Source organism: Scyliorhinus canicula, chromosome 7 (genome assembly GCF_902713615.1).
Source record: "Scyliorhinus canicula chromosome 7, sScyCan1.1, whole genome shotgun sequence".
Taxonomy (NCBI): Eukaryota; Metazoa; Chordata; class Chondrichthyes; order Carcharhiniformes; family Scyliorhinidae; genus Scyliorhinus; species Scyliorhinus canicula.
The window spans coordinates 90,445,598-90,472,354 of record NC_052152.1 but is presented as its reverse complement, the minus strand read 5'-3'; the positions used below and the strand labels follow the sequence as shown (position 1 = coordinate 90,472,354).

Below are 26,757 nucleotides of genomic sequence, written 5' to 3'. Positions count from 1 at the left end.
AAAAATAAGGATAAAGTATTTAATTACTCAAGTAGTATTGGTTTATTTAATGGATCCAAATTTTGCAGTAAAAAATAATGGTGAAGCAATCAGCTTTTAATATTATTAAGAACTGGGGCAGCACGGTGGCCTAGTGGTTAGCACAATCGCTCCACGGCGCTGAGGTCCCAGGTTCGATCCCGGCTCTGGGTCACTGTCCGTGTGGAGTTTGCACATTCTCCCCGTGTCTGCGTGGATTTCTCCCCCACAACCCAAAAACGTGCAAGCTAGGTGGATTGGCCACACTAAATTGCCCCTTAATTGGAAAAATGATTGGGTACACTAAATTTATTTTAAAAAAAATATATATATTATTAAGAACTGAATTAAGACATCAGCTTCCGGCCGTACCCTCCAGGAACCTCACTCTAGCAGTATCTTGAAGGGAGATGTAGTTTTGAAATACATGACGGGAGAGAAACTGGGGGTATTTACCTGATAACCATGTAACAGGCCAGAAAGTTAGGGCTGGTCCATTCAACTGTAAATGAATTTTTAATGGCGTGATCAGATTCAAGAACTACCAAATAATTTCACTGGCACTGAAATTTATTTTTTACAAATGCAAAGTCTCCTTCTATCAGATTTTACTCATTGTTGCCAATTTTTAAAAAAACTTTTCGGATTCTGCATGTCTCGATAAGGATTCTTCAATTTGATTGGATTCGTATCCTGTTTACACAGGTCCCCAATCCCCTGTAGAGGGCACTTCATACTTTTGTACTTCTAAACACTGCAAGTTCCAGAGCAATAGTGCACAGGAAGTCTGCGGACAGGTGTAGGCAGAATGAATGGCTAGCACCTTTTGTTTGCTGCTGGCCAATACCTTTTCCTATTTCCAAAAGCCATGAGGCAGACTTACTTCTTCTCAGGTGGAATGTAATGAGGATTCATTGGAATCTGCGAATTACTTTGATGATGTCGAGATCTTTCATTGGCTGAAAAGGCTGCATTAATTGCAAAATGTTTCACATAGGATTCCAAAATATTGATAATGTTCGTCTGGCACGGGAGCTTCACCAACTGAAAAAAAAAAATCATCCAAATCTTTTACATTGAACTGTAGGTTTTTAAAATTATAAGCATTTGAAAATTTAAAGGCTAATTGAAGAAATTTACAACCCGAAAATGTCATAAAGTAATGAGAACAAACGATAATACAATATACCAATTAAAATATTCAGATGATAACTGTTGACTCCAAATTAGCATGGAAGAAAATATGAAGTCAGTGAAAATCGAAAGATGTATATCAGAGGGCTGTGATCAACCTTATTACACTATCACCTGAAGTCAAAATTAGAACTGAAGATAAAAGCAAATTACTGCGGATGCTGAAATCTGAAACAAACAGAAAATACTGGATAATCTCAGCAGGTCTGACAGCATCTGTGGAGAGAGAAGGGAGCTACCGTTTCAAGTCTGGATGACTCTTTGTCAAAGCGGAGAGTCATCCAGACTCGAAACATTAACCATGTCTATAAATCTATTTCCTTCTTAAATATAGTCAGTGATTTGTGGAAGAGAATTACACAGATAGTCTCTTTGTGAACCACCCTCTCAATAAAAAAACATTTCCTCATCTCAGTCCTAAATGGCCCACTCTGAATGCTGAGACAGTGACCCCTTACACTAGAACCCACCTCGCAGCCAGAGGAAACAGCATCCATGCATCCAGTCTGACCAACCCTTTCAGAATTATATGTGTTTCAATGAGATACCCTCACTTTTCTTAACTTCAATTAATACAGGCCTAGTCAACCCAATCTCTCCTCATACCATTCTTTCCTCCCAGGAATCAGTCTGATGAACATTTGCTGCACTCCCTCTCGAGCAACTATATCCTTTCTCAAGGCGACCTAAACTGCACATAATGCTCCAGATGTGGTCTCACCAAGGCCACGTACAGCTGCAATAAGTCATCTTGCCCCTGTATTCATGGGAACCGATGCAGGAAGTCGGAGGGAAGTAAAACGGGGCCAGAAACAAAAATGGAATGAAAATCGCTTATTGTCACGAGTAGGCTTCAATGAAGTTACTGTGAAAAGCCCCTAGTCGCCACATTCCGGCGCCTGTCCGGGGAGGCTGGTACGGGAATCGAACCGTGCTGCTGGCCTGCTCTAAAAGCCAGCTATTTAGCTGAGTGAGCTAAACCAAAGCAGTAAGGGGGAAAGCCACAGTCAAAAATAAAAAAGGGCCACAGTACAGGTTACAGTGACTGAGGAGAGTGTGAAAAGGGAGGTGACCAATGCAGGATTGAGGGTGTTGTACCTAAATGCGGGCAGTATACGGAATAAGGTAAATGAGCTTGTTGCGCACATTGAAATTGGCCGGTACGATATTGTGGGCATCACAGAGACGTGGCTGCAAGGGGAGCAGGACTGAGATCAAAATATCCAAGGATATATGTCCTATCAAAAGGACAGGCAGATGGGCAAACCGGGCGGGGTTGCATTGTTAGTAAGGAATGAAGTTAAATCAATAGCAAGGAGCGATATAGGATCAGAAGGCATAGAATCTCTGTGGGTGGAGTTGAGGAATCGCAAAGGTAAAAAGTCCCTGATGGGAGTTATGTACAGATCCGCTAGCAGTAGTCAGGATGTGGGGCAGAAAATAAATCAGGAGATAGAAAAGGCATGTAAAAAAGGCAATATTACAATAATCATGGGGGACTTCAATATGCAGGTGAACTGGGAAAATCAGGCTGGTATGGGATCCCAAGAAAGGGAATTTGTGGAATGTCTTAAGAGATGTTTGTTTGGAGCAGCTTGTGACAGAGCCAACTAGGGAACAGGCAATTCTGGATTTGGTGATGTGTAATGCGGCAGACTTGATTAGGGAACTTAAGGTGAATGAACCCTTAGGGAGCAGTGACCACAATACGATAGAATTTACCCTGCAGTTTGAGAGGGAGAAGCTACAATCAGATGTGATTGTATCACAATTAAATAAGGGTAACTACAAAGACAAAGGGCAGCATGGTGGCGGCCTCACAGCGCTGAGGTCCTAGGATCGATCCTCTGGGTCACTGTCTGTGTGGAGTTTTCACATTCTCCACGTGTTTGCGTGGGCTTTGCCCCCACAACCCAAAAGATGTGCAAGCTAGGTGGATTGGCCACGCTAAATTGCCCCTTAATTGGAAAAAATGAATTCGGTATCCTAAATTTAAAAAAAACTGCAAAGACATGAGGGAGGAGCTGGCCAGAGTTGTTGGAAAAGGAGCCGAGCAGGGAAGACAGTGGAACATCAATGGCAGGAGTTTTTGGGGGTTATTAGGGAGGCACAACAGATATTTATCCCAAGGAGGAGGAAACATGCTAAGGGGAAGACAAGGCATCCATGGCTGACGAGGGATGTCAAGGACAACATAAAGAAAAAGCATACGAAGTGGCGAGGATTAGTAGGAAACCAGAGGATTGGGAAATCTTTAAAAGCGAGCCGAGGGCAACTAAAAAAGCAATAAGGGGGAGAAGATGAAGTATGAGTACAATCTAGCTAGTAATACAAAGGAAGATAAGAAGAGATTTTTTCAATATATAAAAAGGTAAGAAAGAGGCAAAAATAGACATTGGACCACTAGAAAATGTGGCTGGAGAAGTAATAATAGGAAACAAAGAAATGGCAGACAAACTGACTAGTTACTTTGCATCAGTCTTCACGGTGGAAGACACCAGGGGGATGCCAGAGCTCCAGGAGAACCAGTGGATAGAGGGGATTGCAGTGACCATTACTAAGGAGAAAGATCTGGGGAAACGGAAAGGTCTGAAGGTGGATAAGTCACCTGGACCGGATGGACTACACCCCAGCGTCCTAAAAAAGATAGCTGAGGAAATCGTGGAGGCATTAGTGATGATCTTTCAAGAACCACTGGAGGCAGGAAAGGTCCCAGAGGACTGGAACGTGGCTAATGTAACACCACTGTTTAAGAAGGGAGTAAGGCAGAAGACGGGAAATTATAGGCTGGTTCGGTCATGGTAAGATGTTAGAGTCTTTTATTAAAGATGAGATCGCGGAGCACTTGGAAGTGCATGGTAAGCACTCCCAGTCAGCACGGCTTTGTCAAAGGGAGGTCGTGTCTAACAGATCTGTCTTTGAGGAGGTAACAAGCAAATTAGACAAAGGAGAACCAGTGGACGTGATTATTTAGATTTCCAGAAGGCCTTTGACAAGCTGCCGCCACAGGAGACTGTTAAATAAGTTTAGAGCTCATGGTGTTCAGGGTAAGATCTTGGCATGGATAGAGGATTGGCTGACTAGCAGAAGGCAGAGAGTGGGGATAAAGGCGTCTTTTTCAGGATGGCAGCCGGTGACTAGTGGTGTGCCTCAGGGGTCTGTGCTGGGACCACAACTTTTTACAATATACATTAATGATCTGGAAGAAGGTACTGAAGCCAGTGTTGCTAAGTTTGCAGCTAATAAAAAGATCTGTAGAGGGACAGGTAGTACTGAGGAAGCAAGGGGGCTGCAGAAGGACTTGGACAAGCTAGGAGACTGGGCAATGAAATGGCAAATGAAATACAATGTGGAAAAGTGTGAGGTTATGCACTTTGGAAGGAGGAATTTAGGCATAGACTATTTTCTAAATGGGGCAATGCTTCAGAAAGCAGAAGCACAAAGGGACTTGGGAGTCCTTGTTCACGATTCTCTAAAGGTTAATATGCAGTTTAAGAAGGCAAATGCAATGTTAGCATTCATGTCAAGAGGGCTAGAACACAAGACCAGGGATGTACTTCTGAGGCTGTATAAGGCTCTGGTCAGACCCCATTTGGAGTATTGTGAGCAGTTTGGGACCCCATATCTAAGGAAGGATGTGCTGGCCTTAGAAAGGGTCCAGAGAAGGTTCACAAGAATGATCCCTGGAATGAAGAACTTGTCGTATGAGGAACATTTGAGGACTCTGGGTCTGTACACGTTGGAGTTTAGAAGGGTGAGTAGGGGATCTAATTGAAACTTACAAGATAATGCGAGACCTGGATAGAGCGGATGTGGAGAGGATGTTTCCACTTGTCGGAAAAACTAGAACCGGAGGACACCATCTCAGACTAAAGGGACGATCTTTTAAAACAGAGATGAGGAGGAATTTCTTCAGACAGAGGGTGATGAATCTGTGGAACTCTTTGCCACAGAAGGCTGTAGAGGCCAATTCACTGAGTGTCTTTAAGACAGAGATACATAGGTTGTTGACTAATAAGGGGACCAAGGGTTATGGGGAGAAGGCAGGAGAATGGGGATGAGAAAATATCAGCCATGATTAAATGGCGGAGCAGACTCGATGGGCCAAGTGGCCTAATTCTGCTCCTATGTCTTGTGGTCTTATGAAGGTGAACATACCATTTGCCTTCCCAATTGGTTGCTGTACCTGAATGCTTGCTTTCAGTGACTTGTGTACAAGGACACCCAGGTCCTTTTGTACATAAACATTTCCCAATCTATCATTTAAATAATATTCTCCTATTCTATTTTTCCTAGCGAGTGGATAACTTCACGCTTTTCCATATTATCCTGCATCTGCCATTCATATGCCCACCCACTAATCTTGTCTAAATTGTCCTGAAACCTCTTTTGCATCCTCCTAAACATTGACATAGTAAGGAAAGTTGAGTAAATTATAGTATACCTTCTACCAAGCATAGGTCATATAGATATGATTTGTGGAAATGTCTGTCAGATTTAGTATTCTTTGTATTTTATTTATAGGGGTTGGGGCATGATCTGTGTTAAAATTTGTCTGTTATTTAAAAGCTTACTACTATGCAAATTGGCATAGGGGAGTTGGAGACAACTTTTGCAAGAACTCGGCACCCAGATTGTTTAATCAGAGAAGGTGCTTCTGGCAGACCTTCATTTATAGTACAACTCCTTTCAGTATTGGCAAACCAGTATTGGTTGAAAACACTTAAAAAATATCACTCTACAACAGCAATGGTACCTTTTTTCTTTTGTTGATATAATAGCAATCATCCTCAAGTTTCTTCTTCAGAATTTCTGGAATTTCTATGTTTATACATTTCTCTTCCATTTCCTTTTTAAAGCAAGTCTCTTGATCATCCTTCTAGATTATGAAGAAAATTGGTCATTTGGGGGCAGTTAAACACAAAATACCAACTATAGCTATTAATTAGTTCTATTTTTTGCATCTCCCTCGCGTTGATGTGGCTGCAGCAGTGGGAAGTGTTTAGTCATGATGGTCCAGCGATTGTAATGTGGGGAGCAGTCTTGATGGGATTTTCCCATCGTCAGATCCATATTTTTGTAACATTTTAAAGAAAGATAAAAGATCTAAATGGAAGGACAATAACAGATGCAAATATTTATGGGTAAATGTGTGATTAGTATGGTGTTAAGGATCCCGGACTTTATAAGGCATTTATGTTTAAAGCCGTCTCTCGTAACTTGAGGTAAGGTGGAGTAGTTTGGTGAGGGTTTGGAGGCCCCCAGGTGCATCCCCTTTGGGCAGGATGGTACCCTAGCACTGCTGGTGCCACCTATGCACCTTGGCACTGCCACCTGGGTGCCAGCCTGTCACTGTCTATGGTTCCCAGGTGGCACTGCCAGCTGGCAGGGGCACTGCCGGGTGCCAAGCTGGCATTTTTGTGCGCTGACAATTGGGCCGGTGCGGGTGTTTGGGGGTGCAGTATAGTGCGTTGGAACTTGGGGAGGTCGGGGGTCATTTCACAGGCCTTGGAACGCCACAGAACCATGTGTGGCCTCGGGTTCCTCGCTTAGCCCCTTATCTAACGAGGGCGGCATTTTATAGCCATGTGTTGCTTGGCGCTGTGAGCACCGAGAAACATGCAGCTAAACGCACTTGCCTGCAAATCTGTGTTGTGGGGGTGAGACTCACAGACACGGAGAGAATGTGCAAATTCCACACGGAGAGTGACCCGGGATTGGGATCAAACCCGGGTCCTCGGCGGCGTGAGGTAGCAATGCTAAGCACAGCGCCTCCGTGCCACCCGTGCAGCTGGCCTTAATGCCCTCAAGGGACAGTTTTTAAAAGTTTTAAAACGTGAAATCCCATCATGTGACTCTTTGCGTACAGCACTAAGAAATTCACTTCTCTTAAACATCATCAGTCTCTTCAGGGATCGTAACAGGCAACAAGGAACCAAAAGAGGCTTTATGTTTTAAATGGAACAATACCAGAGTGCAGACTACGAAATAAATCTGAGTCTTTAGCAGGCAAGCTCTAAAAAATCAGCAGTGATGTAAAAATGCAAATGAGGGCATTCTGCCTCAGCAAATGGATAAAAATGAATCGTATGTTTGTCAGACCTCGGCTGCAGCACTGTGCAGTTCGAGGCACCTAATGTAGCTAGAATATTTTCAACCTTGAGGAGGTACAGAAGTGAGTTAAGATGATTCTGGCGATCAAGAATTTAAACTGTATGGTGAAATTAAGTAAATCAAATTCATTCTCTGGAGATAAATGTATAATTAATCAAGACAATCTAAATTTAAATTCTGAAGATCATATATGGACTTTACAAATGGCAGGAAAGAAAAGTTGAAATGTTGATAATTTGAAGTAATTAATAACATTTTTCCAGCCAATGGATAAGAGAGTTGTGGAATAAATTACGATGGAAAGTCACTGAAATAGATCATACAAATTACATCAGGAGACAAGCTGGTGAGTTTCTGGAAAAAGGAACTAAAAAAAATACAATAGGTAATTTTCCATCCCTTGTAAATATTTAAATTCTTATGTTTTATCATGCATTTTCCTATTGCTATGATGTCATCATGCACAACTGGGAGGTTTGTTATAGCATATTCACCAGATTTTAAAGAAAGAAATAACATTTTAGCGATTTACATTACAAATGTTCTTATTTTATAACAGTGTTATTTGTGCATGTCACAAACAAGACTAGTTTTATTACCAATCTTGTACTGTAATCATTATACTACACCCGTCCTGTATTTTCCTGGCACCTATGTCTCTCTGTCAAAAGCTTCTGATCATCTGACCTGAAGGACTGGATTTTTATTCCTTGGGTCCCGATCCCAATAGTTGGGATGAAGTGTGGGTCCCACAAATTCTGGCTGGGGAATCCAGAGAGTGATTTTGAGGGAGATGGATAATTAGGTAGCTACCTCCATGAGATCCATCCAACTAAGGACAATGGCCAGGCTCCGGAGTCTGGGAGCAGGACCTCATCAGAACGCCGGTAAATAATGTTTTATTTACCATTTCTATTATCTCTTCTGGTTCACTGTCATCTTCACACTCTAATGATTCTTCATCCGTACCATCTATATCATTGTCTTCGTCATCGTTATCATCATCAACCTCATCGTTAGAAGTAGCACTTAAAGCTTCAAAAGGGGAAGAAAAGGGAAAGGTGCTTAATATTATTTTTGAAATAGTAATTTGTTCACTCATGAGGATTAAGTGAATACAACCACGGGAATAAAGAGAAATCTAACATAGAAACATCATATATAGTATTAAGAATTTTGAACATTGATTTGTAAGAGCTTTCTCCTCATCAATTAGCATAAGTGGCTAGCCCTGTGCCTTCACAGCGCCAGGGTCCAAGGTTCGATTCCCCGCTGAGTCACTGTCTGTGCGGAGTCTGCACATTCTCCCCGTGTCTGCGTGTGTTTCCTCCGGGTGCTCCAGTTTCCTCCCACAGTCCAAAGACATGCAGGTTAGGTGGATTGGCCATGATAAATTGCCCTTAGTAACCAAAAAGATTAAGAGGGGTTATTGGGGTTACAGCGATAGGGTGGAAGTGAGGGCTTAAGTGGGTCGGTGCAGACTCGATGGGCCGAATGGCCTCCTTCTGCACTGTATGTTCTATGTCGCTATATTCTAATTATAACTGTCTATTTTTATGAAGAAAATGTTCTTCACTAGTCATAGAGGCATCACATCAGTTTTCATTTGTTTTTCAGGAACTTCAGACCTTTGTGTGTTTTGATTCAAGCTTCAATCTTGGGGAGTACCTTTGGTATGCATAAAGCAACTGGAGTTTCTGCTGCTAACTGTAGTCTATTCAAGACCATTCTGGGCCATTAAAATCTATGCTTGTGGAGCAACAATCATTAAGACAAATGGTATGTTGGCCTTTATTGCAAGAGGAATTGAGTGCAGGGGGGTAAAGGCATCTTGCTGCAATTGTATCAAGCCTGGTGAGATTGCATCTGGAGTATTATGTACAGTTTTGGTCTCCTTACAAAGGAGTGCAACAAAGGTTCACCAGACTTATTCCTGGGATGGTGGGATTTCTCATGTGGAGAGATTGAGGAGACTGAGCCTGGATTCACTTAGAAGAATGAGAGATGATCTAATTGAAAACATACAAAATTCTGACTGAGCTCAATAGGTTGATGGGGGGGGGGGGTGTGCAGTCTTGAACAAGGTGACATCCCAGACAAGCGACAGGTCATTTCAGGACTAAGATGAGGAGGAATTTCTTTATTCAAAGGGTAATGAATTTTTGGAATTCTCTACCCGAGGGCTATGCATTTTCAGTCATTGAGTATGTTCAAGACAAAGATCGATAGATATTGAGTATGTTCAAGACAAAGATCGATAGATTTGTAGATATTAAAGACATCAAAGGATATGGGATAGTGGAGTTAAATCACATTGAGATAGATCATCATAAATTACAGAGCATGCTTGAAGGCCTAATGGTCTACATCTGCTCCTATTTCCCATGTTTAGTGAGAAAAAAGAAATGAAAATAATGCAACTGCTCAGGAAGACTGTAATTCAGTTTGTACAAAATTAACTTTCAAGAGTAAACACCATTAAAATCAAATGTTGCTTAAATCATAGTTAAAAGCTTCATTCAGAAACTGAATGAATGCCATCAAAACAAAAATAACTTCATCAATATTTTTGAAGGTTAAATGCAATATTAACTCAGACAAATCCTTTCACATTTTACTTCAGTTACACATCTATTTCACTTTTTGATCAAACAGAAGTAACTAAAAGCTACCTCCATTCGTCATGAACAAAATAATATTGGCAGTGTAATATATTTAATGTAATACAGCGTGGTACTGAAAATAGGCTGCGAAAATACATGTAGACCAGGTACAAAAACTGTCAATCAATACTGGCCACCTGCAAAAGCACTCAAGTCAAGGCATAAACCTTTATTGCTGTATGGACTTTGTGATTACCCACTCCAAAGACTATGAATGTGTAACAAACTTTCAGCCACAGGTGATCAACTTTACAGCAGGACGAAGAACAGACAAAAGAAACCATCAGACTCCATAATGAGCTGATGGCTGATCAGACAAGGGGAGTTTCAGAGGACATTGGATCTTGATTGCATCACCATGGATAAACATAGGTACTCTGTCTTTCCCATTAACAAATTGGAGTGTGGCTAGTGGTGGGTGTATACCTATGATTCAACCCCAGCTTCCCAGTATAAAGAAAGGAACATCGAACTGATCTTCAGCAATAACTTGGGAGTTCTCCAGGCACAACCATTGCAAGAAGCAAAGATCCTGGGCGTGATTCTCCGCTGCCCACGCCGGTTGGGAGAATAGCGGGAGGGCCTCCTGACATTTTTTGCGCCCTCCCGCTATTCTCCCCCCACCCCCCTCGCCCGACGCACGTCAAGAATCGCCGCTCGCCGTTTTTTACGGCGAGCGGCGATTCTCCGCAGCCGGTGGGCCGAGTGGCGGGTCCTTTACGCCCGTTTTTTCACGGCAGCAAACACACCTGCTTCCTGCCGTCGTAAAAACGGGCGCTGGATGCCCGTTTGGGGCATCCAGAGGCCCGTTTGGGGCGGGAGCACCACCGTTGTGCTCGGGAGGGGACAGGCCCACGATCGGTGCCCACCGATCGTCGGGCCTGCGTCCAAAAGGGAGGAACTATTTCCCCTCCGCCGCCCGACAAGATCAAGCTGCCACATCTTGTCAGGTGGTGGTGGAGAAATGTGGAATCGCGCATGCGCGGGTTCAGTCAATGGCGTGATGACGTTACCCGCGCATGCGCGGGTTGGAGCCGGGTCCGCACAACGGTCGTTAAGGCTGCGACGCCGTGATTCCCGGGGTCCCACTCCTAGCCCCGATGAGGGGGGGGGGGGGGGGGGGGGGGGGGGGGGAGAGAGAATCGGGTCCCGGGAACGGGCGTGAAGGCTGCCGTGAAACACGGCCAGTTTCACGGCAGCCTTTACGACTCTCCGCATTTGCGGAGAATCTCGCCCCTTGGGTTTCAAACCCAGAGAAGACATCCACATCGAGTAATCGTACCCTGCCAGCCTCCTTTACTAATTGCGGCCACAGACGGAGGGAGCCGTTCTGAGTCCAGCGCCGCCACAGTCAGGGGAGGAGCCAGGGGCACTGGTGGAGGGTGGTCCGCACGCGGCCGCCGCCGTCTTGCACGACGCGGCCGCTGCAGGCCGCCGCCGTGTGTATGCTCAGCTACAGACCGGGCAATTCTCCAGCCTCATCCACAGGTAAAGATGGAGGCTTTATGCTGCGTGGCTGCTAGCAACCCCCCCCCCCCCCCCCACCTCCCTGGATGGAGGATCAGCGCATCTTTTGCGCCATTTCTTCTGCCGTAAAGTGCCACTGTTCCCACGCCGGCGTCATCACATAAGTCTTCAAATCAGAGAATCCAGCCCCTAGTCTTTTTCCCTCCGACAATGTCTAATAAATATTACATTCATCAGATTGGGTTGAAAGGTGACGGAGGGGAAGAATGTGTCGTTGTTCTTGCAATGTTAAATCAATTTTGGAAACAAAAGCACCAGTTGGATTTTGTACCAGAGTATCTCATGTCTCCTGGTGACTGATGTGACCATCAATTCACTCGCGACACGATTGGAAGTGAACTGTGGTTTTAATAGACTTACAACTGAGCCTGCCTGCGACCAGAAGAACTGAGAGCAGGCTCACACGGCTGCAGCACTTTATTCTTCCGGTACTGAGAGGGGTCATTGGCGGAGCCGAGGGTGGAGCCCTGTACAAGCTCCTCATCTCCCCTGTGGGCAGAGCCGCGCAACGGCTCACAGACAGAGCCCACAAGGACACAATACAATAGTGTGAATACAGGGCCAACAAGGACACAATACAATACAGTGTGAATTACATTCACCACATTCACCCCCTGTAAAAAAAATCAAGTCCGGCGGGGGTGACGGGTCTACAGGTTGAGCCAGTCCGGTGGCCGAGTCGTCCTTTGGGATCGGCGGAGCGCTGGGATTGTAGCCTCTTCGGGTGGCTGGGTGGTGACGGTCGGTTTGGATATGAGGGTGGACTCCGGGGGTGTTTTGGTCCGAGCTCCGTTCCTGACCGGTGTGACAGGCGCAGGAAACCTATAGGCGTGGAAGCGCAGGGTGTGGGGGGTTGGGTGGTGTGTAGTGTGAGGGGTACATCGGCGGTGGTGGTGTATCCTGCAGGCACCAGGTCCCGGAGGGAAACGGTGTCCTGGCGGCCGTCGGGGTATTCAATGAAGGCGTAGTGTGGGTTCGAGTGTAGCAGTAGTACCCTCTCGACTAGTGGGTCCGTTTTGTGTGTCCAGACGTGCTTCCGGAGGAGAACGGGCCCGGTGACTTCAACCAAGATGGGAGCGAAGCCCCCGTGGTAGTGCCCCAGGTCGGGATGTACGAAGCTCTCAGTGCTCCCGGAGTCGAAGAGGCACGGTGTCTTGTATCCGTTAATTTGACCGGACATCATCGAGCTCCGGAGGTGCTTCGGACGCACCTGGTCCAATGTGACTGCGTTGAGTTGCGGGTAGTCGGCGGCTCGATCAGCTATGCTGGAGTGGCCCCGTGATGACTGCCCGCTGAGGTCGTAGTCGTCGAGGTGAACATCGGATGATGGCCAAGATGGCGGCCCCCGTTGATCGCACGTGGCGGGCGATGAAGAAGATGGCGTCCAAGGTGGCCGCCCCCGTGGAGGGCGGCAAGGAAGATGGCGCCCAAGATGGCAGCCCCCATGACTCGCACATGGCTGGCCGCGTGGGGGAGGATTGCCAAGATGGCGGCCCCCATGAGTCGCACATGTCGGGCGGAGGGAGGCGGAGTCGGCAGACATGCAGCAACGTTGCGGGGGCGATTGTTCTGGACTGCGGGGGAGTTAGAGGGTTTTGATTTTGCCAGGCATACTTTGGCATAATGTCCTTTTCGACCGCAGCTGCTGCAGGTCACGTTGCGGGCTGGGCAGCGCTGCCGTGGATGTTGGGGCTGGCCACAAAAATGGCATGCTGGCGCTCCATAGTGAGTGGGTGGCCGCGCGGCGCAGGCTTGGGCAGTCGCTGGTCGGGGGTCCACGATGGGGTCGCTTGGTCTGCGGGGAACGAGTTGAGACTTTGAAACGCGACCTCCATAGTGGTTGCTAGCGCTACCATGTCCTCCAAGTTCTGGGCCCCTTTTTCAAGTATTTGCTGGCGCTCATAGTTAGACCGGACCCCCGCAACATACACATCATGGACAGCGAGTTCCATATGCTGGGAGGCAGTTACAGCCTGAAAGTTGCAGTCCCGAGCAAGGGCTTTTAAGTCGCGGAGGAAGTCCTCTAGCGACTCTGCGGGGCGCTGGCAATGGCTCACAGACAGAGCCCACAAGAACACAATACAATACAGTGTGAATACAGAGCCCACAAGGACACAATACAATACAGTGTGAATTACATTCACCACAGTGACGTTGGCAGCAAAGACTGGCACTGCATCCTCCTCCCAGGAGCTGTTTAGGGCGGCGAGAAATCTGAGGGGGGGGGGGGGGGGGTGCATGTCTTCAAAGCCATCTTGATGGCTGCAATGAGTATGTGCTAAGTGGAGAACCTAAAAACCAGCTCCAACTGATCGGCTCTTTAGCTCTAATTCAGGCCCCAGCGGTTGCACCACTCCTGAGTTGGCTTTATTAACAGATATTGATTAAAAAGTATGGAAGTTATGCCAAACATGTCTGCAACTCTGGTTAGGCCAGAGTTCTGCATCCAGTTTTAGTCACCACACTTTCAAAAGGATATGCAGGTCACTGAGAGGGTCCAAATATGATTTACCAAGTTGTTTTCCTTCGAACAAAAATCACACAAAACAATTTTGTCTCTGAGAATGGATTCTAGCAAATTCCCTATGACAGATGTTAAGCTAACTGGCCTATAATTTCCTGCTTTTCGTCTCCCTCCTTTCTTGACAAAAGGTGCGTTTCATTTGCTATTTTCAAATCTGCAGCTACCCTTCCACAAACTAAGGAATTTTAGAAGGTTATAACCAATGACTGTCATCTCTGTAGCCACTTTTTTTTAAAAAGTGGGATGCAGGCCCTCACGTCCTGGGAACTTGTCAGCCTTTAGGCCCAGTATTTTCCCAGTACCTTTTCCCTGGTGATGGTGATTGTTCTAAATTTATCCCTCCCTGTCACCTCCTGACTTTCAAGTATCATCAGTAAGTTTTCTAAGTCTACTACAGTGAAGACAGACTGTTCAACGTTTTCACCATTTCCTTATTTTCCAGACTAAGTCTCCAGAGGACCAGCACTTGTTTTAGTTAGTCTTTTCCCATTTAAATATTAGTAGAGATTCCTACCATCTGGGTTTGTGATTCTAGCTAGCTTCCCCTCATAATTTTTCCCGTTTTTTTCAGTTCTTAAAATCTATCCAATCATCTAACCTACCACTAATCTTCGCAGACTTCTAGGTCGGGATTGTCCGATCTCGCGGCCAAGTTCTGACGCCGCCATCAAAAGCGGCGCGAGCCACTCCGGCATCAATGAGCCTCCAGACCCAGGTATTCACCCCTTCCCAGGGGGCTAGTACGGCGCCTGAGTGGTGTCCGATTCTCCAGATGCTTCCTCCAGACATAGCGGCAAAGTCGGAGAATCCAACCTTATGAACTTGTTGCCGTTCTTTTGCACTGGAGGGTGGTAGCCAGTGGTGTTCTCCAAGGGTCAGTGCTGCGACCATTGCTTTATTTTTTCTATGTACAAATGATTTGGATCTTGAAACACAACAGTAAAATTTCTAAATTTCCTGATATAAATTTTGAGGTGTGGCTGACAGTGAGAATGATACCAATCAACTGCAAAAGGAAATAGATAGGCAGGCTATCAGAATAAAATGACAAGTGGCAAATGGAATTTAATACAGAGAAATGAGAGGTGATGCACATTGGCAGAAGGAATGGAGAAGGCAATATGGACTAAATGACATAGTTCTAAAATGTGTATAGGGACAGAAGAACATGGATGTTCACATCTTTGAAGATGGGAGGACATATTGAGAGGGAGTAGGTAGCAAAGCATTTATGATCTTGGGCTTTATGAAGAGGTATCAAATTCAAAAGCACGTTAGCAAAGCATATGGAATTTTGGGCTTTATTAAGAGATATTGATTACAAAGTATAGAAGTTTTGTTGAACATATCTAAAACTCTGGTTAGGCCAGAGTTCTGAATTCAGTTTTAGTCACCATGCTTTCAAAAGGATATGAAGGTCCTTGAGGGGGTTCGAATGTGATTTACCAGGTTGTTTTCCTTGGAACTGTTAGCGGAAGAAATTGCTATATGTGTCAGGATTGGTATAATAAAGATGTCTCGAAGTATTGTAATAGCACAGGTCAAGGGCAAACCAGCAGACAAGGGGTTAAACATATACCGAGGGAAAACCAGCAAGCAAGGGGTAAAGGTCACCCACATTGGAAATGATTTAATCATCTCACAGAGCATTTGAATATGAAAAAGGAAACACAGGAAGTTCCAGTATGTCTCAGGGATCCATTGTCCATCACATTCGCACCTCTTCTAGAAGTTAAATATGTTAAGCACAAACCCATGAGATTGTAAGGAAACACTGTATTCTTTAATCGTTTTCCCATTACGGGGACCAGAAAATATGCATACTGATCACATTGTATTGTTCCGGATGATTCAGTGACATCAATACCTGCTTGTGACTCCGAAGAACTATAAATATATATGTATATACACAAGTCATTCTGAGGACAGGCAGAGCTGACTTTTGCGAGCTACAGGATAGTCGCTGAATCTATCCCACCTGTGTGCACACAAGTCTTTCCAAATTAAACAAAGTTTTACCAACACCACGCGGTCGAGAACAGACTTTGAGGCTTTTGTTCCCTCTAACAGAACAAAGAAGACTGCCGAGAGATTTAACACATATGTACAATAATTATGACCAGTCTAGATAAGGTAGACAAAAGAAAGCTGCTTCTATTAGCTGACAGTACATAGAACATAGAACAGTACAGCACAGAACAGGCCCTTCGGCCCTCGATGTTGTGCCGAGCAATGATCACCCTACTCAAACCCACGTATTCACCCTATACCCGTAACCCAACAACCCCCCCCCTTAACCTTACTTTTTAGGACACTACGGGCAATTTAGCACGGCCAATTCACCTAACCCGCACATCTTTGGACTGTGGGAGGAAACCGGAGCACCTGGAGGAAACCCACGCACACACGGGGAGGACGTGCAGACTCCACACAGACAGTGACCCAGCCGGGAATCAAACCTGGGACCCTGGAGCTGTGAAGCATTTATGCTAACCACCATGCTACTGTGCTGCCCAAGCACAAGCAGCAGGGGGCACAGAATTAAGGTTTTGGACAACACATGCAGGGGAATGTGAGGAGGAACGTTTTTCTTACAGTGAGTGGTAATAACCTGGAACTTTTGTTTAAGAGGGCAGCGGCAGCAGAGATGATAAATGATTTCAACAGGGGATTTGATGGGCACATCAGTGGAACAAGCTTACAGGACTAAGGAGATAGAGCACAGGAATGGGACTGATTGGATTGCTCTTGTGAAATGCATGGACTCAATGGGCTGAATGGCCTCCTTCTGTGTCATAATTTCTCTCTGATTTCTAAAAAGATGAATACTCACAGTTTTCATCTTTCTCCTCCTTTTCATCCACAGGAAGACTTTTTAGCACCGAGTCAACACCTGGTAGCCGACAACGACGCTTCTTTTTCCCTTTGTTTTTCCTAATCACATGAAAGTTAGTATGAAACCAATCAATCCTTCATGAACATAGTCTACGGGGCAAGAGCTTGAATAACGGCTAAAAAATTATATTTGCGACAACACTGTCCAAAGATATAGACAGCACACACAAAAACTATTAAACAAATTCAGCTACTTAAAATCGTCACTTCAAAAGTTTAAGAAAACAGTAAAATAATTGTACAAGTATATAGAGAGCAATGTAAGTAGTCTTACAACACCAGGTTAAAGTCCAACATGTTTGATTCAAACACTGGCTTTCGGAGCACTGCTCCTACTTTACCTGCGGAAGGAGCAGTGCTCCGAAAGCTCGTGTTTGAAACAAACCTGTTGGACTTTAACCTGGTGTTGTAAGACTTCTTACTGTGCTCACCCCAGTCCAACGCCGGCATCTCCACATCATAGAGAGCAATGAAACAGTAACTTTAACTCTCAAACTGCATTTATTGCATATACCATTTTGCATTCATATTTATATACCAAGATGCCAATTAAGATGATTCAATACTTTTATTCCAGCTGGGTACAGTTCAGCAGCAGCATAAAGAAAGCTACATAGATGAAGTGAACACTTGTACATATATTGCTGGATTTGGTTTTAAATTTGGCAAGTTGCAAGTGGTCATGGAACTCTTTTCACAACACTGCAGGCAACTTCAATCAATGGACCTTTCTGTACATGATGCACTGGATGAAGTTCCTGCCCGACATTGCAGCAGTTGCAATTTTTGTACAATTTTACTCCTGCTTGTGACATAAATGGTACCTCATTGACAATCACAGCACTCTTTATATGAAAGCAACTCACATTGAATATTTTGGAAAACTCCTGTTGTGACTTTGCTTTTTGAACTGAGCCTCTAGAAGAGCACATTTACTCACCTTATAAACCTGTTCCTATTGGGACCCCATTCCATTTGTGCATTAGCTGTACCCTGGCAGCATACTGTACTGACAATTAACACAATTTATTTGTTTCCCTAACTCTAACTTCAGTTCATCAATCCTTTAGGTGAACCTCTGAAGAACGTCTTTCTTGCCAGATTTCAGATAAAAGATTTCTGCATTTATCTGACCAAGCGACCAAGAATTTTTATATAATTACTATTTTGTAAATACTTTGGGGTATGTAATGATGCTTACATCACGTAAATTATTCTTACATGCGAGCCACAGCTTTCTTGGCCAATTTACGCTGTAATCTGCGATTTTCATCCGTGTCACGAAGTACATGATCTTCTGCTGCCCATCTATCCCAGCTGGAGACAGGAGGATAAAGACAGGTAAAAATAAAAGGCAACAGAAAAAAAAAGAACTCAAATCAAAATAAAGCTTACAAAACCAAAATAAAGCCATTAACCCATTCAACAACACAAATTCACTTTTTCAAAATGAAATTCTAACTAATTTGTCAGTGAAAGGGTTAAAAGCGTACTTATGGAAAGGATTGACCTGCTAAAATCAAAAGCTTTAAAACACCACCATATAGCAATATTTGAAATAAAATTTTTTTGCTATATAGAAGTATGTAGTAAGCACAGGAAAACGGAATCTGAAAGGCCGTCGAGTATCAAGGTTAAAGTGAATTGGGTCCTTGAGTTTTCATTTCAAAAAGCAGCATGGGTAATTAAAAATACCAGGTGATGCCAAACATATCATTCTATTGTTGGCCTTTACTTGGCAGTGTGCTGTTCACAAAAAGAGAGTCTTGCGTCAATTGCTCTTCCCAGTTATGCAACATAATTGTCAGGCTTCAAAGGAACTATTGAAATATAGTCCTGGATCTTATTGATTTTATGGCATTTTGCGTATAAATTATTTAATGTAGCTATTTCTCTGTATTCCGATGTACAAGACCACAACAATGATGCTACAATATAAAAACCATGAGCAACCATAAACATTATTTGAAGAGAAAGACAGCAAATTGTACTGAGATGGTTCACAAGTACAATACACCATAAACAATTAATTCCTACCCACACTGAATTACTGACACAAATACAAAACATTTCCATCACGCAAAGTCCATTAATCGCCAGAGTTTACATAGGAAGCAACATTTTAAAAGTCTAACCAATAAAATGGATCAATGAATAATCAAACTTTGATAGAAATAATTGAAAATCTGCTATTCCCATCAACAGCTAATAAATTCTTTGAAAAAATAACATGCTATTTTTGAATTCTATCCTCCCACCCTCTTGTTTCACTGAAGTATTCATATGAAACAGTTACAGGTTAAGAGACTGCGGTTTTGTCAATCTTCTAAAAGGCAGAAGGACTGGTAAAGTCCAACATTCTTATAACTAATGGCACCAATTCATCAAATCTCAACCAAACATTGTTCGTTGGTTGATGTCAAAAACATTACCGAAGAAACAAAAACTGGATTTTACATCCAATGTACTAAACTATCAGAAATCATGGAAATGTTTCTTCCTTTATTTATAACTCTGGTCCAAAATAGAAATTACAGGACTTTACAATCAATATATGGAGTAGATTCCAGGAAGGCCTGATTCTTAAAACAATCTCAAATGTCAACCATCTGTTGGTAGACTACATTTCACTCTTTTTGATTAAAGTTTGCATTTACCTTGTTCTCAAGTTGAGAACAGAACGAGCTTGCAATTAGAACTAAATATATGATGCTGGTTGTACATCGCACTGGCAGCTTAGTTTTCAAACATGCAAAATACATGTATTTTCCCTAACGTAGGCAATGTACAACTTTTAAAATGGATTAACACATGTTAAATAATGAAATATCAATCAGAATTTCAAAACAATCAGAATTATTTTGCCCTTGGATGGTACCGTAACAAATTTGTACACAAGAATACTATGACTTATCAGGATTGCGACTAAACAAATAGCAAGAGCTAGAACAAAAAGCTTTGCATTTTTTAGAGTTAAAACATCAGTTTCAATTAAGGGTTATTAATAAAAGCAGAATAAAGTTAAATAATAAAGAAGTGTCTGCCATAGATCTAAAAGCATATAAATATTCAATGAGACAGATCAGATGCTGAACAATGTGAAGTTCAAGACTGCAAGTAGTTTATTTTCAATTGACAATGAAAGTACCAGTAGAATTATTTATTACGATTAAATCATAGTTTCTTCATCTGTTTAAACTAACGTTACAACCTCTCAACAAAGATTCTTTGAAGCTTTCAATAAAGTGAAACAGAAGTCGATATATGAAAATGACTAAAATACTGGACTCAAAACAGTAGCAGTGAATTTGTCACTTCAAAATGGTATGTTAAGGGTGGTGATCAACTAGCAGATGTTAAAAGTACCTCAAAGTACTCTTCAGCCGAGTTTGAAAATAAAGTGCTCAGATGAGCTGCACATTTAAACGATGGCCAAATGTATATGTAATGACAAAAGCCATCTGTCCGCACCCTTTCAGTGATTTGCCCTTCTAGAAAGATAATTCATCTGTAGCATTGGTAAAGATGTGCCATTTAGATCTGAAACGTTAACTCTTTTGTCCACAGATGTTGCCAGAACTGCTGCATTTATCCAGCATTTTCTGATTTATTTGCGTCACTCTTGGTGGTTTGGTCATCTTCAAATTCTGATTTGAACTCTCCACAATCAAGAGTAGATAGGGGAAAGTGAATAATTTTTGCATCTGTATGATGCACACACAAATTTCCAGGCGCAACATATGTGATGTATGAAATGTGGCAAGATTCAGGTTACGTCTATATCTGATTACCCAATTCCGAAGGCACAGGGACACTTGAAAGGGTGCAAAGGTACAAGGATAATTCCACATTGTTGAGTTCTGAACAGAAAATAGCTTCATTCTCAGTAAAGATAACAAGGCAAGAATCATGAATCAAGGTAGAAACATCTTTATGACTCAGAAGCAAAAATCCAGCAGAAATAACACCAGCTAAATGGAAATAAAATGTCTTCACTAAAAGTTAGAACTTGCCTACGGAAAAGGAATGAAGAATCTGAATAGATTTACAGACAGTGAAGCAGTGTTGGAATACTGGCTTGGATTAAGATACAAAGATAGAACACCACACAGGTCTTTTCACTTGCTACTCTTTTTATGCACAGTATACAGATGCCTTTCTTCTTCAGATCAACACAAAAGGATACTACATCCTTGAACATGCAAAATGTCATGCAATAACAGCACAAGTGCTCATGGAAATAATCTCAGCAATGTGCAGCACAGCAATTTTTAACCAATGCATAACTATACAAAGCATTAAGATTGGAGATAATGGGGATTTTTCTGCAGTAAAATTAAGCATTGCTTTTCCCAGAACACAGAAAATACCAATCTTTGAATTGGTAAATATCAGACAAATATAAACAGAAATTAACAAAAGCTGGTGAAAATGTGATCAAATTCAACACAGGGAGCTGGATTCTCCGCCCCGCCACATTTCGGCCCCGACCCGCCGGCGGGATTCTCCATTACACTGGCCAGTCAATGGGGTTTCCCATTGTAGGGCAGCCCCACGCCGTCGGGAAACCCCCAGGCGCCGGCAAAACGGAGAATCCCGCCCATGGTAACTGATTTGGTTGAGTTTGTGTGGTGGTACATACAAAATTCTTGCCTAAAATATTGAGAACTAAAGAAAAGACCAGACATCATCCAGCCACATCTCATTAGAAATTTTATACCTTCCAATATTGATGCAGAAACCAAATGAGTTATAATTGGAATTAGTTCAAAAAAACCTGACTCAATTTGGATGGTGCTTAATTTTCCTGCTACTGTGATAGCTCTCTATTTCCGTTTTTGTATACCTTCCATCATTTCTCCAATTAAATCACTTTTTACTTTATCCCTTTTACATTTTTAAATATTACAACACAGGAACAGACAATTTTATGCACTAAATTTGCACTTTTCTCTACCAGCCTTTTTGTCTAACCCAACTTCCTGTTTGATCCCTATACTCATATATATCTATTTTATGAAGCAACTAAAATTCCCTTCTAAAATAATTTATGGACTCTACTTCAACAATGGTATGTCTTACACGGAGGTTGTCAAGTCTGAGATTCAAATATTCTATTAGACACCAACATATAGAGGCGGTGGCATAATGGTATTGTCACTACTACACCAGAAACCCATGGTAATGCTCTGGGGACCTTCAAACCACTGCAGATGGTAAATTTGAATTCAATTTTTAAAAATCTGGAATTAAAAGTCGAATGATGACCATGAAATTATTGTCGATTGTTGTAAAAACCCATCTGATTCACTAATGTCCTTTAGGGAAGGAAATTTGCCATACTTACCTGGTCTGGCGTACATATAACTCCAGCAATGCGGTTGACTCTTAACTGCTCTCTCAAGGGCAATTAGGGATTGACAATAATTGCTGGCACAGCCTGTGGCACCCACGTCCCATGAAGAATTAAAAAAATATTTGCGTACAACTGTTATAGACCTAGCTAATTCACATCTAGCACTATCTGGCCTCAATCTACTGCCAAAAGTCCCATTATTCCAGAATAATTAGAAAAGCAAAGATAATCTCTGTTTTAGTTCCTCCTACATCAACCATCTCCTTAAATTCCTCACCTTGACCCCCTTCATCTTCACTTCTAAAGAAATGTGAGCAATTGATGTAGCTCTTTATCAGTGAGATTCAGGCTCTGTTCAGCCACCATGCGACTTCCCCACTATTCCTTTCTCAAAAACCTGCACTTGTTCCAATCTTGTGTCCTTCTCTAATTCCTATCTCATCTACCCTCACACTGCCTTCAATTCAAGCTCAGTTTGTCCATGAGATCCAAACCATGCTCATTTCACCACATTCCCACTTAAACTTTTCCTTCCTGCTCCCCAATGCAAATTGATGTTGCAAATCCAGTGCCTTTTGTCAGGCTGCATAAAAATCTGTAAACTACCCTGGAAATGTTTCTGCAGTCCTAACTCAATAAAGCCACTTGCCAGTAAGTTTTCAAATCTCCCACTGCAACTTTGATGAAAGATTGATGGAATCACCAGACTAACTGCCTAAACGTTCATGCCATTTCACTGCAATTTCTAAATTAAACTGAGGGACTGATGAACCGCTGGAGAAATTCCTGTAGCTGTGCCCTTGAATCAGTGGAATATTTGACCCTTTCAAGCCTTGGTTGAAGTACTCTGTTCTCTGTGTTTACCAAGTTCATTGTGGTTTGATCATTTTATTTGATTTAAACTTGCCAGGAGCTAATTACGCATCCAGACAGATGTATGATAAAGGATTAGTTTCTGAGAAATACAAAGAATTATCTTACCTTCTGTTCCAACCGTTAAAATGAATCAGATATTCTGGGATCTTTCGGCCTTTTTCATCTCTACCGACCTCTACATCAACAATCTATTATAAGAGATGATCAAATATTCAAAAATACATACAGCAGACTCCATACAACCATAGAATTTCTACAGTGCAGGAGGGCCGATCGAGTCTGCACTGAACCTCTGAAAGAGCACCCTACCCATGCGCACTACTCCACCCTATCCCCGTAACCCCATAACCTGCACATCTTTGATCACTAAGGGCAATTTATCATGGCCAATCCATCTAACCTGCACATCTTTGGACTGTGGGAGGAAACACACGGAGCACCCAGAGCAAACCCACGCAGACACACGGAGAAAATACAAACTCCACATCATCACCCAAGGCCAGAATTGAACTCGGGCTCCTGGAGCTGTGAGGCAGCATAAGAACCACTGTGCCACCTGTTCACAAATGGAAAGAATTACATTTTTACATCTATAACTTGAAAGTTATAGATGTTAGAACTAACATCTTTGAACATCATGAATATGTCCATATCTCCCATTTGACCCACTGACCCGCGTGGGGATGCGTGCATTTATCAGACCAAAACAAATCCGGGCCCGCTTTATTTTCGGGCAGCACGGTAGCAAGCACAATTGCTTCACAGCTCCAGGGTCCCAGGTTCGATTCCCAGCTTAGGTCACTGTCTGTGTGGAGTCTGCACGTTCTCCTGGTGTGTGCGAGGGTTTCCTCCAGGTGCTCTGGTTTCCTCCCACAGTCCAAAGATGTGCAGGTTAGGTGGATTGGCCATGCTAAATTGTCCTTAGTGTCCAAAATTGCCCTGAGTGTTGGGTGGGGTTACTGGGTTATGGGGATAGGGTGGTGTGGGCTTGGATATGGTGCTCTTTCAAAGAGCCGGTGCAGACCCGATGGGCCGAATGGCCTCCTTCTGCACTGTAAATTCTATTACAGAGAAAAGTGCCAAAAAATTATTGGGCAGTTTTCTTATCGGTAAGTTTATTATTTAATGAATCAAATCAATTAACCATATTATGCTTGGACTAAATGGAATCTAAATTTTATAGCAAAGAATGCCATCTAGCCCATCATACCAATGCTGGCTCTCGAAAAGTTATCCAATTAGTCTCCTTCACCGAACCAAATTTTTCAATTTTGTGTCAATATTTATCCACCTATTTTTAAAAGGGTGGACTTACTCAATTTTGTTGCATTTCATTGGCATACATGTTGTTAACTATCATTCAGAAGTTGAGTAATTAGGCAAATGTCAAAATATCATCAGCCATTTGGACTGTGACACCAAATTTCGGAACAAAGAGAGACCACTGGCATTATTATTTGGTTGCCTCACATTTTCTTTGGAGACCTGACCACTAGAAAGGTATATGCTGGATTTGATGACATAGGACAACTTACAGCTCCAGACAAAACCAGAGAACATAAGATTTAGTGGAAAGTTATGTTGCTCTGTTGCTGATCTGCGTAGTTTTTTTATAAATATATTTTTATTCTCCTCCTTTTACATATTTGCGCCCAAATTTACACCCACCAACAATTAACAATAAACAGTATTTTGTCAATCACCATATCAATAACAACGATCCCATCCTCCCACCAAACCCCAAACATGAGCCTGCATGTTCATACAAATGAGAAAAAGGAATTAGAGATCACCCATAGTCGCCATTAACACACGCAGCCCCCCTCCCCCCCACCCACATGCCCCAACTAATGTTCGATGTTATCCAGTTCTGGAAAGTGCATAATGAATAATGCCCATGAATTGTAGAACCCCTCCATGCTTCCCCTCAGTTCAAACTTAACCTTCTCAAGAGTCAAAAAACAGGCCCCCCCCGCCATGCCAGGGCACAGAGTGGAGAGGTTGCTCTCCAACCTATCAGGATCCGCCTTTGGCCGATCAACGAGGCAAAGGCTGCAACATCTGCCTCTGCACCCGTTTCCAACCCTGGCTGGTCCGACACCCCGAATATGGCCTCCCGGGGGCCCAGGTCCAGTTTCACGTGCACCACTTTAGAAACCTCCTTCCAGTAATCCTCCAGCTTTGGACAGGACCAAAACATTATGAACATGATTAGCGCCCCCCTCCCCCCACGTTCACACACATCTTCTACAAAGAATCGGCTCATCCTCGTCAGGTGTGCTCTGTGTACCATCTTCAGCTGTATCAGCCCCAACCTCGCGCACGAGCTGGAGGCATTCACTTTCCGGAGCACCTCACACCAGAACTCCTCTTCCATATCCACTCCCAACTCTTCCTCCCACTTTGCTTTGATCCCTTCCAGTGGTGCCTTCTCCTCTTCCAAAATAACTCCGTAAACCGCTAACACTACCCCCTTCTCCGGTCCCCCTGTCGTCAGCACCTCCTCCAGCAATGTGGAGGCCAGCTCCACAGGGAAGCTCTGTATCTCCTTTCTGGCAAAATCTCAAACCTGCACGTATCTAAACATGTCCCCCTGCTCCAGACCATACTTCGCTTCCAGTTCCTGCAATCCTGCAAACCGTCCCCTAAGAAACAAATCTTTTAGTGCCTTAATCCCATCCCCTCCCATTTCAGAAAATTTCCATCCCACCTCCCTGGCTCAAATCTGTTGTTCCCCCAAATTGGCATTTCCCTTGACTCTGCCCCCAACCCGAAGTTTTGGTGAAACTGCCTCCAAATTCTCAATGAAGCTATTATTACCGGACTCCCTCAGTATTTCCCCGGAGCTATTGGGAGCGGCGCTGTTGCTCGTGCTTTCAATCCCGACCCCCTGCACAAACTCGCTGATCTGCGTAGTTAAATGTGTAGCAACTCCTGGAGTTTAGTTTGAGGAACATCTCCTTGCCCCGTGACCTTTACCAGTCTTATCAATTTTTAAAAAAATATTTTTATTCAACTTTTTCAATTTTGTGCGTAACACACTCTCCCCTGAACCCTCCACCCAGCTTTGGTCTGTAAAAAGACAAATGGCACATGGTACCTGACCATTAACTACAGAAAGACAAACCTGTGTATTGATAAAATAGCTCTTTTGGTGGCTGAACCTTCCACCATTTTAATGGCCTAATCAGAACTTGAGTGGTTTTCAATTATCGACATGGTCAAAGGCTTATGGTCGGTACCACTAGCACAGGAGATGCAACCATGGTTTGCCTTTACAATTCAACAGCAGCAATACACCTGGACAAGACTACCACAGGGTTTTCATAACAGCCCTACTGTGTTTCACATGGCCTGACAGAACCATTTGAGGGTACTGCCTGAATTGCCCTCCACTATTATCCAGTATGTAGATGACATTCCACTGGCCACTATTGAAGAAGAGGATCATCAGAGTGAATTACATGTTCTTCTGGACCATCTCAGCCAGAGAGGACATAAATCCAACATGGCCAAAACACAAATTGCCGAACATGAGGTTGTCTGCTTAGGCCAGAAGATTTTGATGGACAAAAGAGAACTTACCCAGG

The 26,757-nt window shown here is 43.3% G+C and overlaps 1 protein-coding gene across 4 annotated transcripts in view; it reads right to left on the bottom strand.

Annotated features, from left to right (window-relative positions):
• Nucleotides 1–26,757, bottom strand: part of LOC119969186 (male-specific lethal 3 homolog) — a 70,468-nt gene that overhangs the window by 30,617 nt on the left and 13,094 nt on the right. For 2 of the 4 annotated variants that reach the window (XM_038802430.1, XM_038802432.1), the window contains exons 2-7: nucleotides 23,273–23,355; nucleotides 18,157–18,252; nucleotides 16,874–16,974; nucleotides 8,234–8,361; nucleotides 5,969–6,091; nucleotides 902–1,062 (exon numbers count right to left, since the gene is read on the bottom strand). In XM_038802430.1, the coding sequence (XP_038658358.1) occupies nucleotides 902–1,062; nucleotides 5,969–6,091; nucleotides 8,234–8,361; nucleotides 16,874–16,974; nucleotides 18,157–18,252; nucleotides 23,273–23,355 (692 nt within the window). Of the gene's footprint in view, nucleotides 1–901; nucleotides 1,063–5,968; nucleotides 6,092–8,233; nucleotides 8,362–16,873; nucleotides 16,975–18,136; nucleotides 18,253–23,272; nucleotides 23,356–26,757 lie in introns of all 4 variants that reach the window. The other 2 variants (XM_038802434.1, XM_038802431.1) reach the window with 2 other exon arrangements.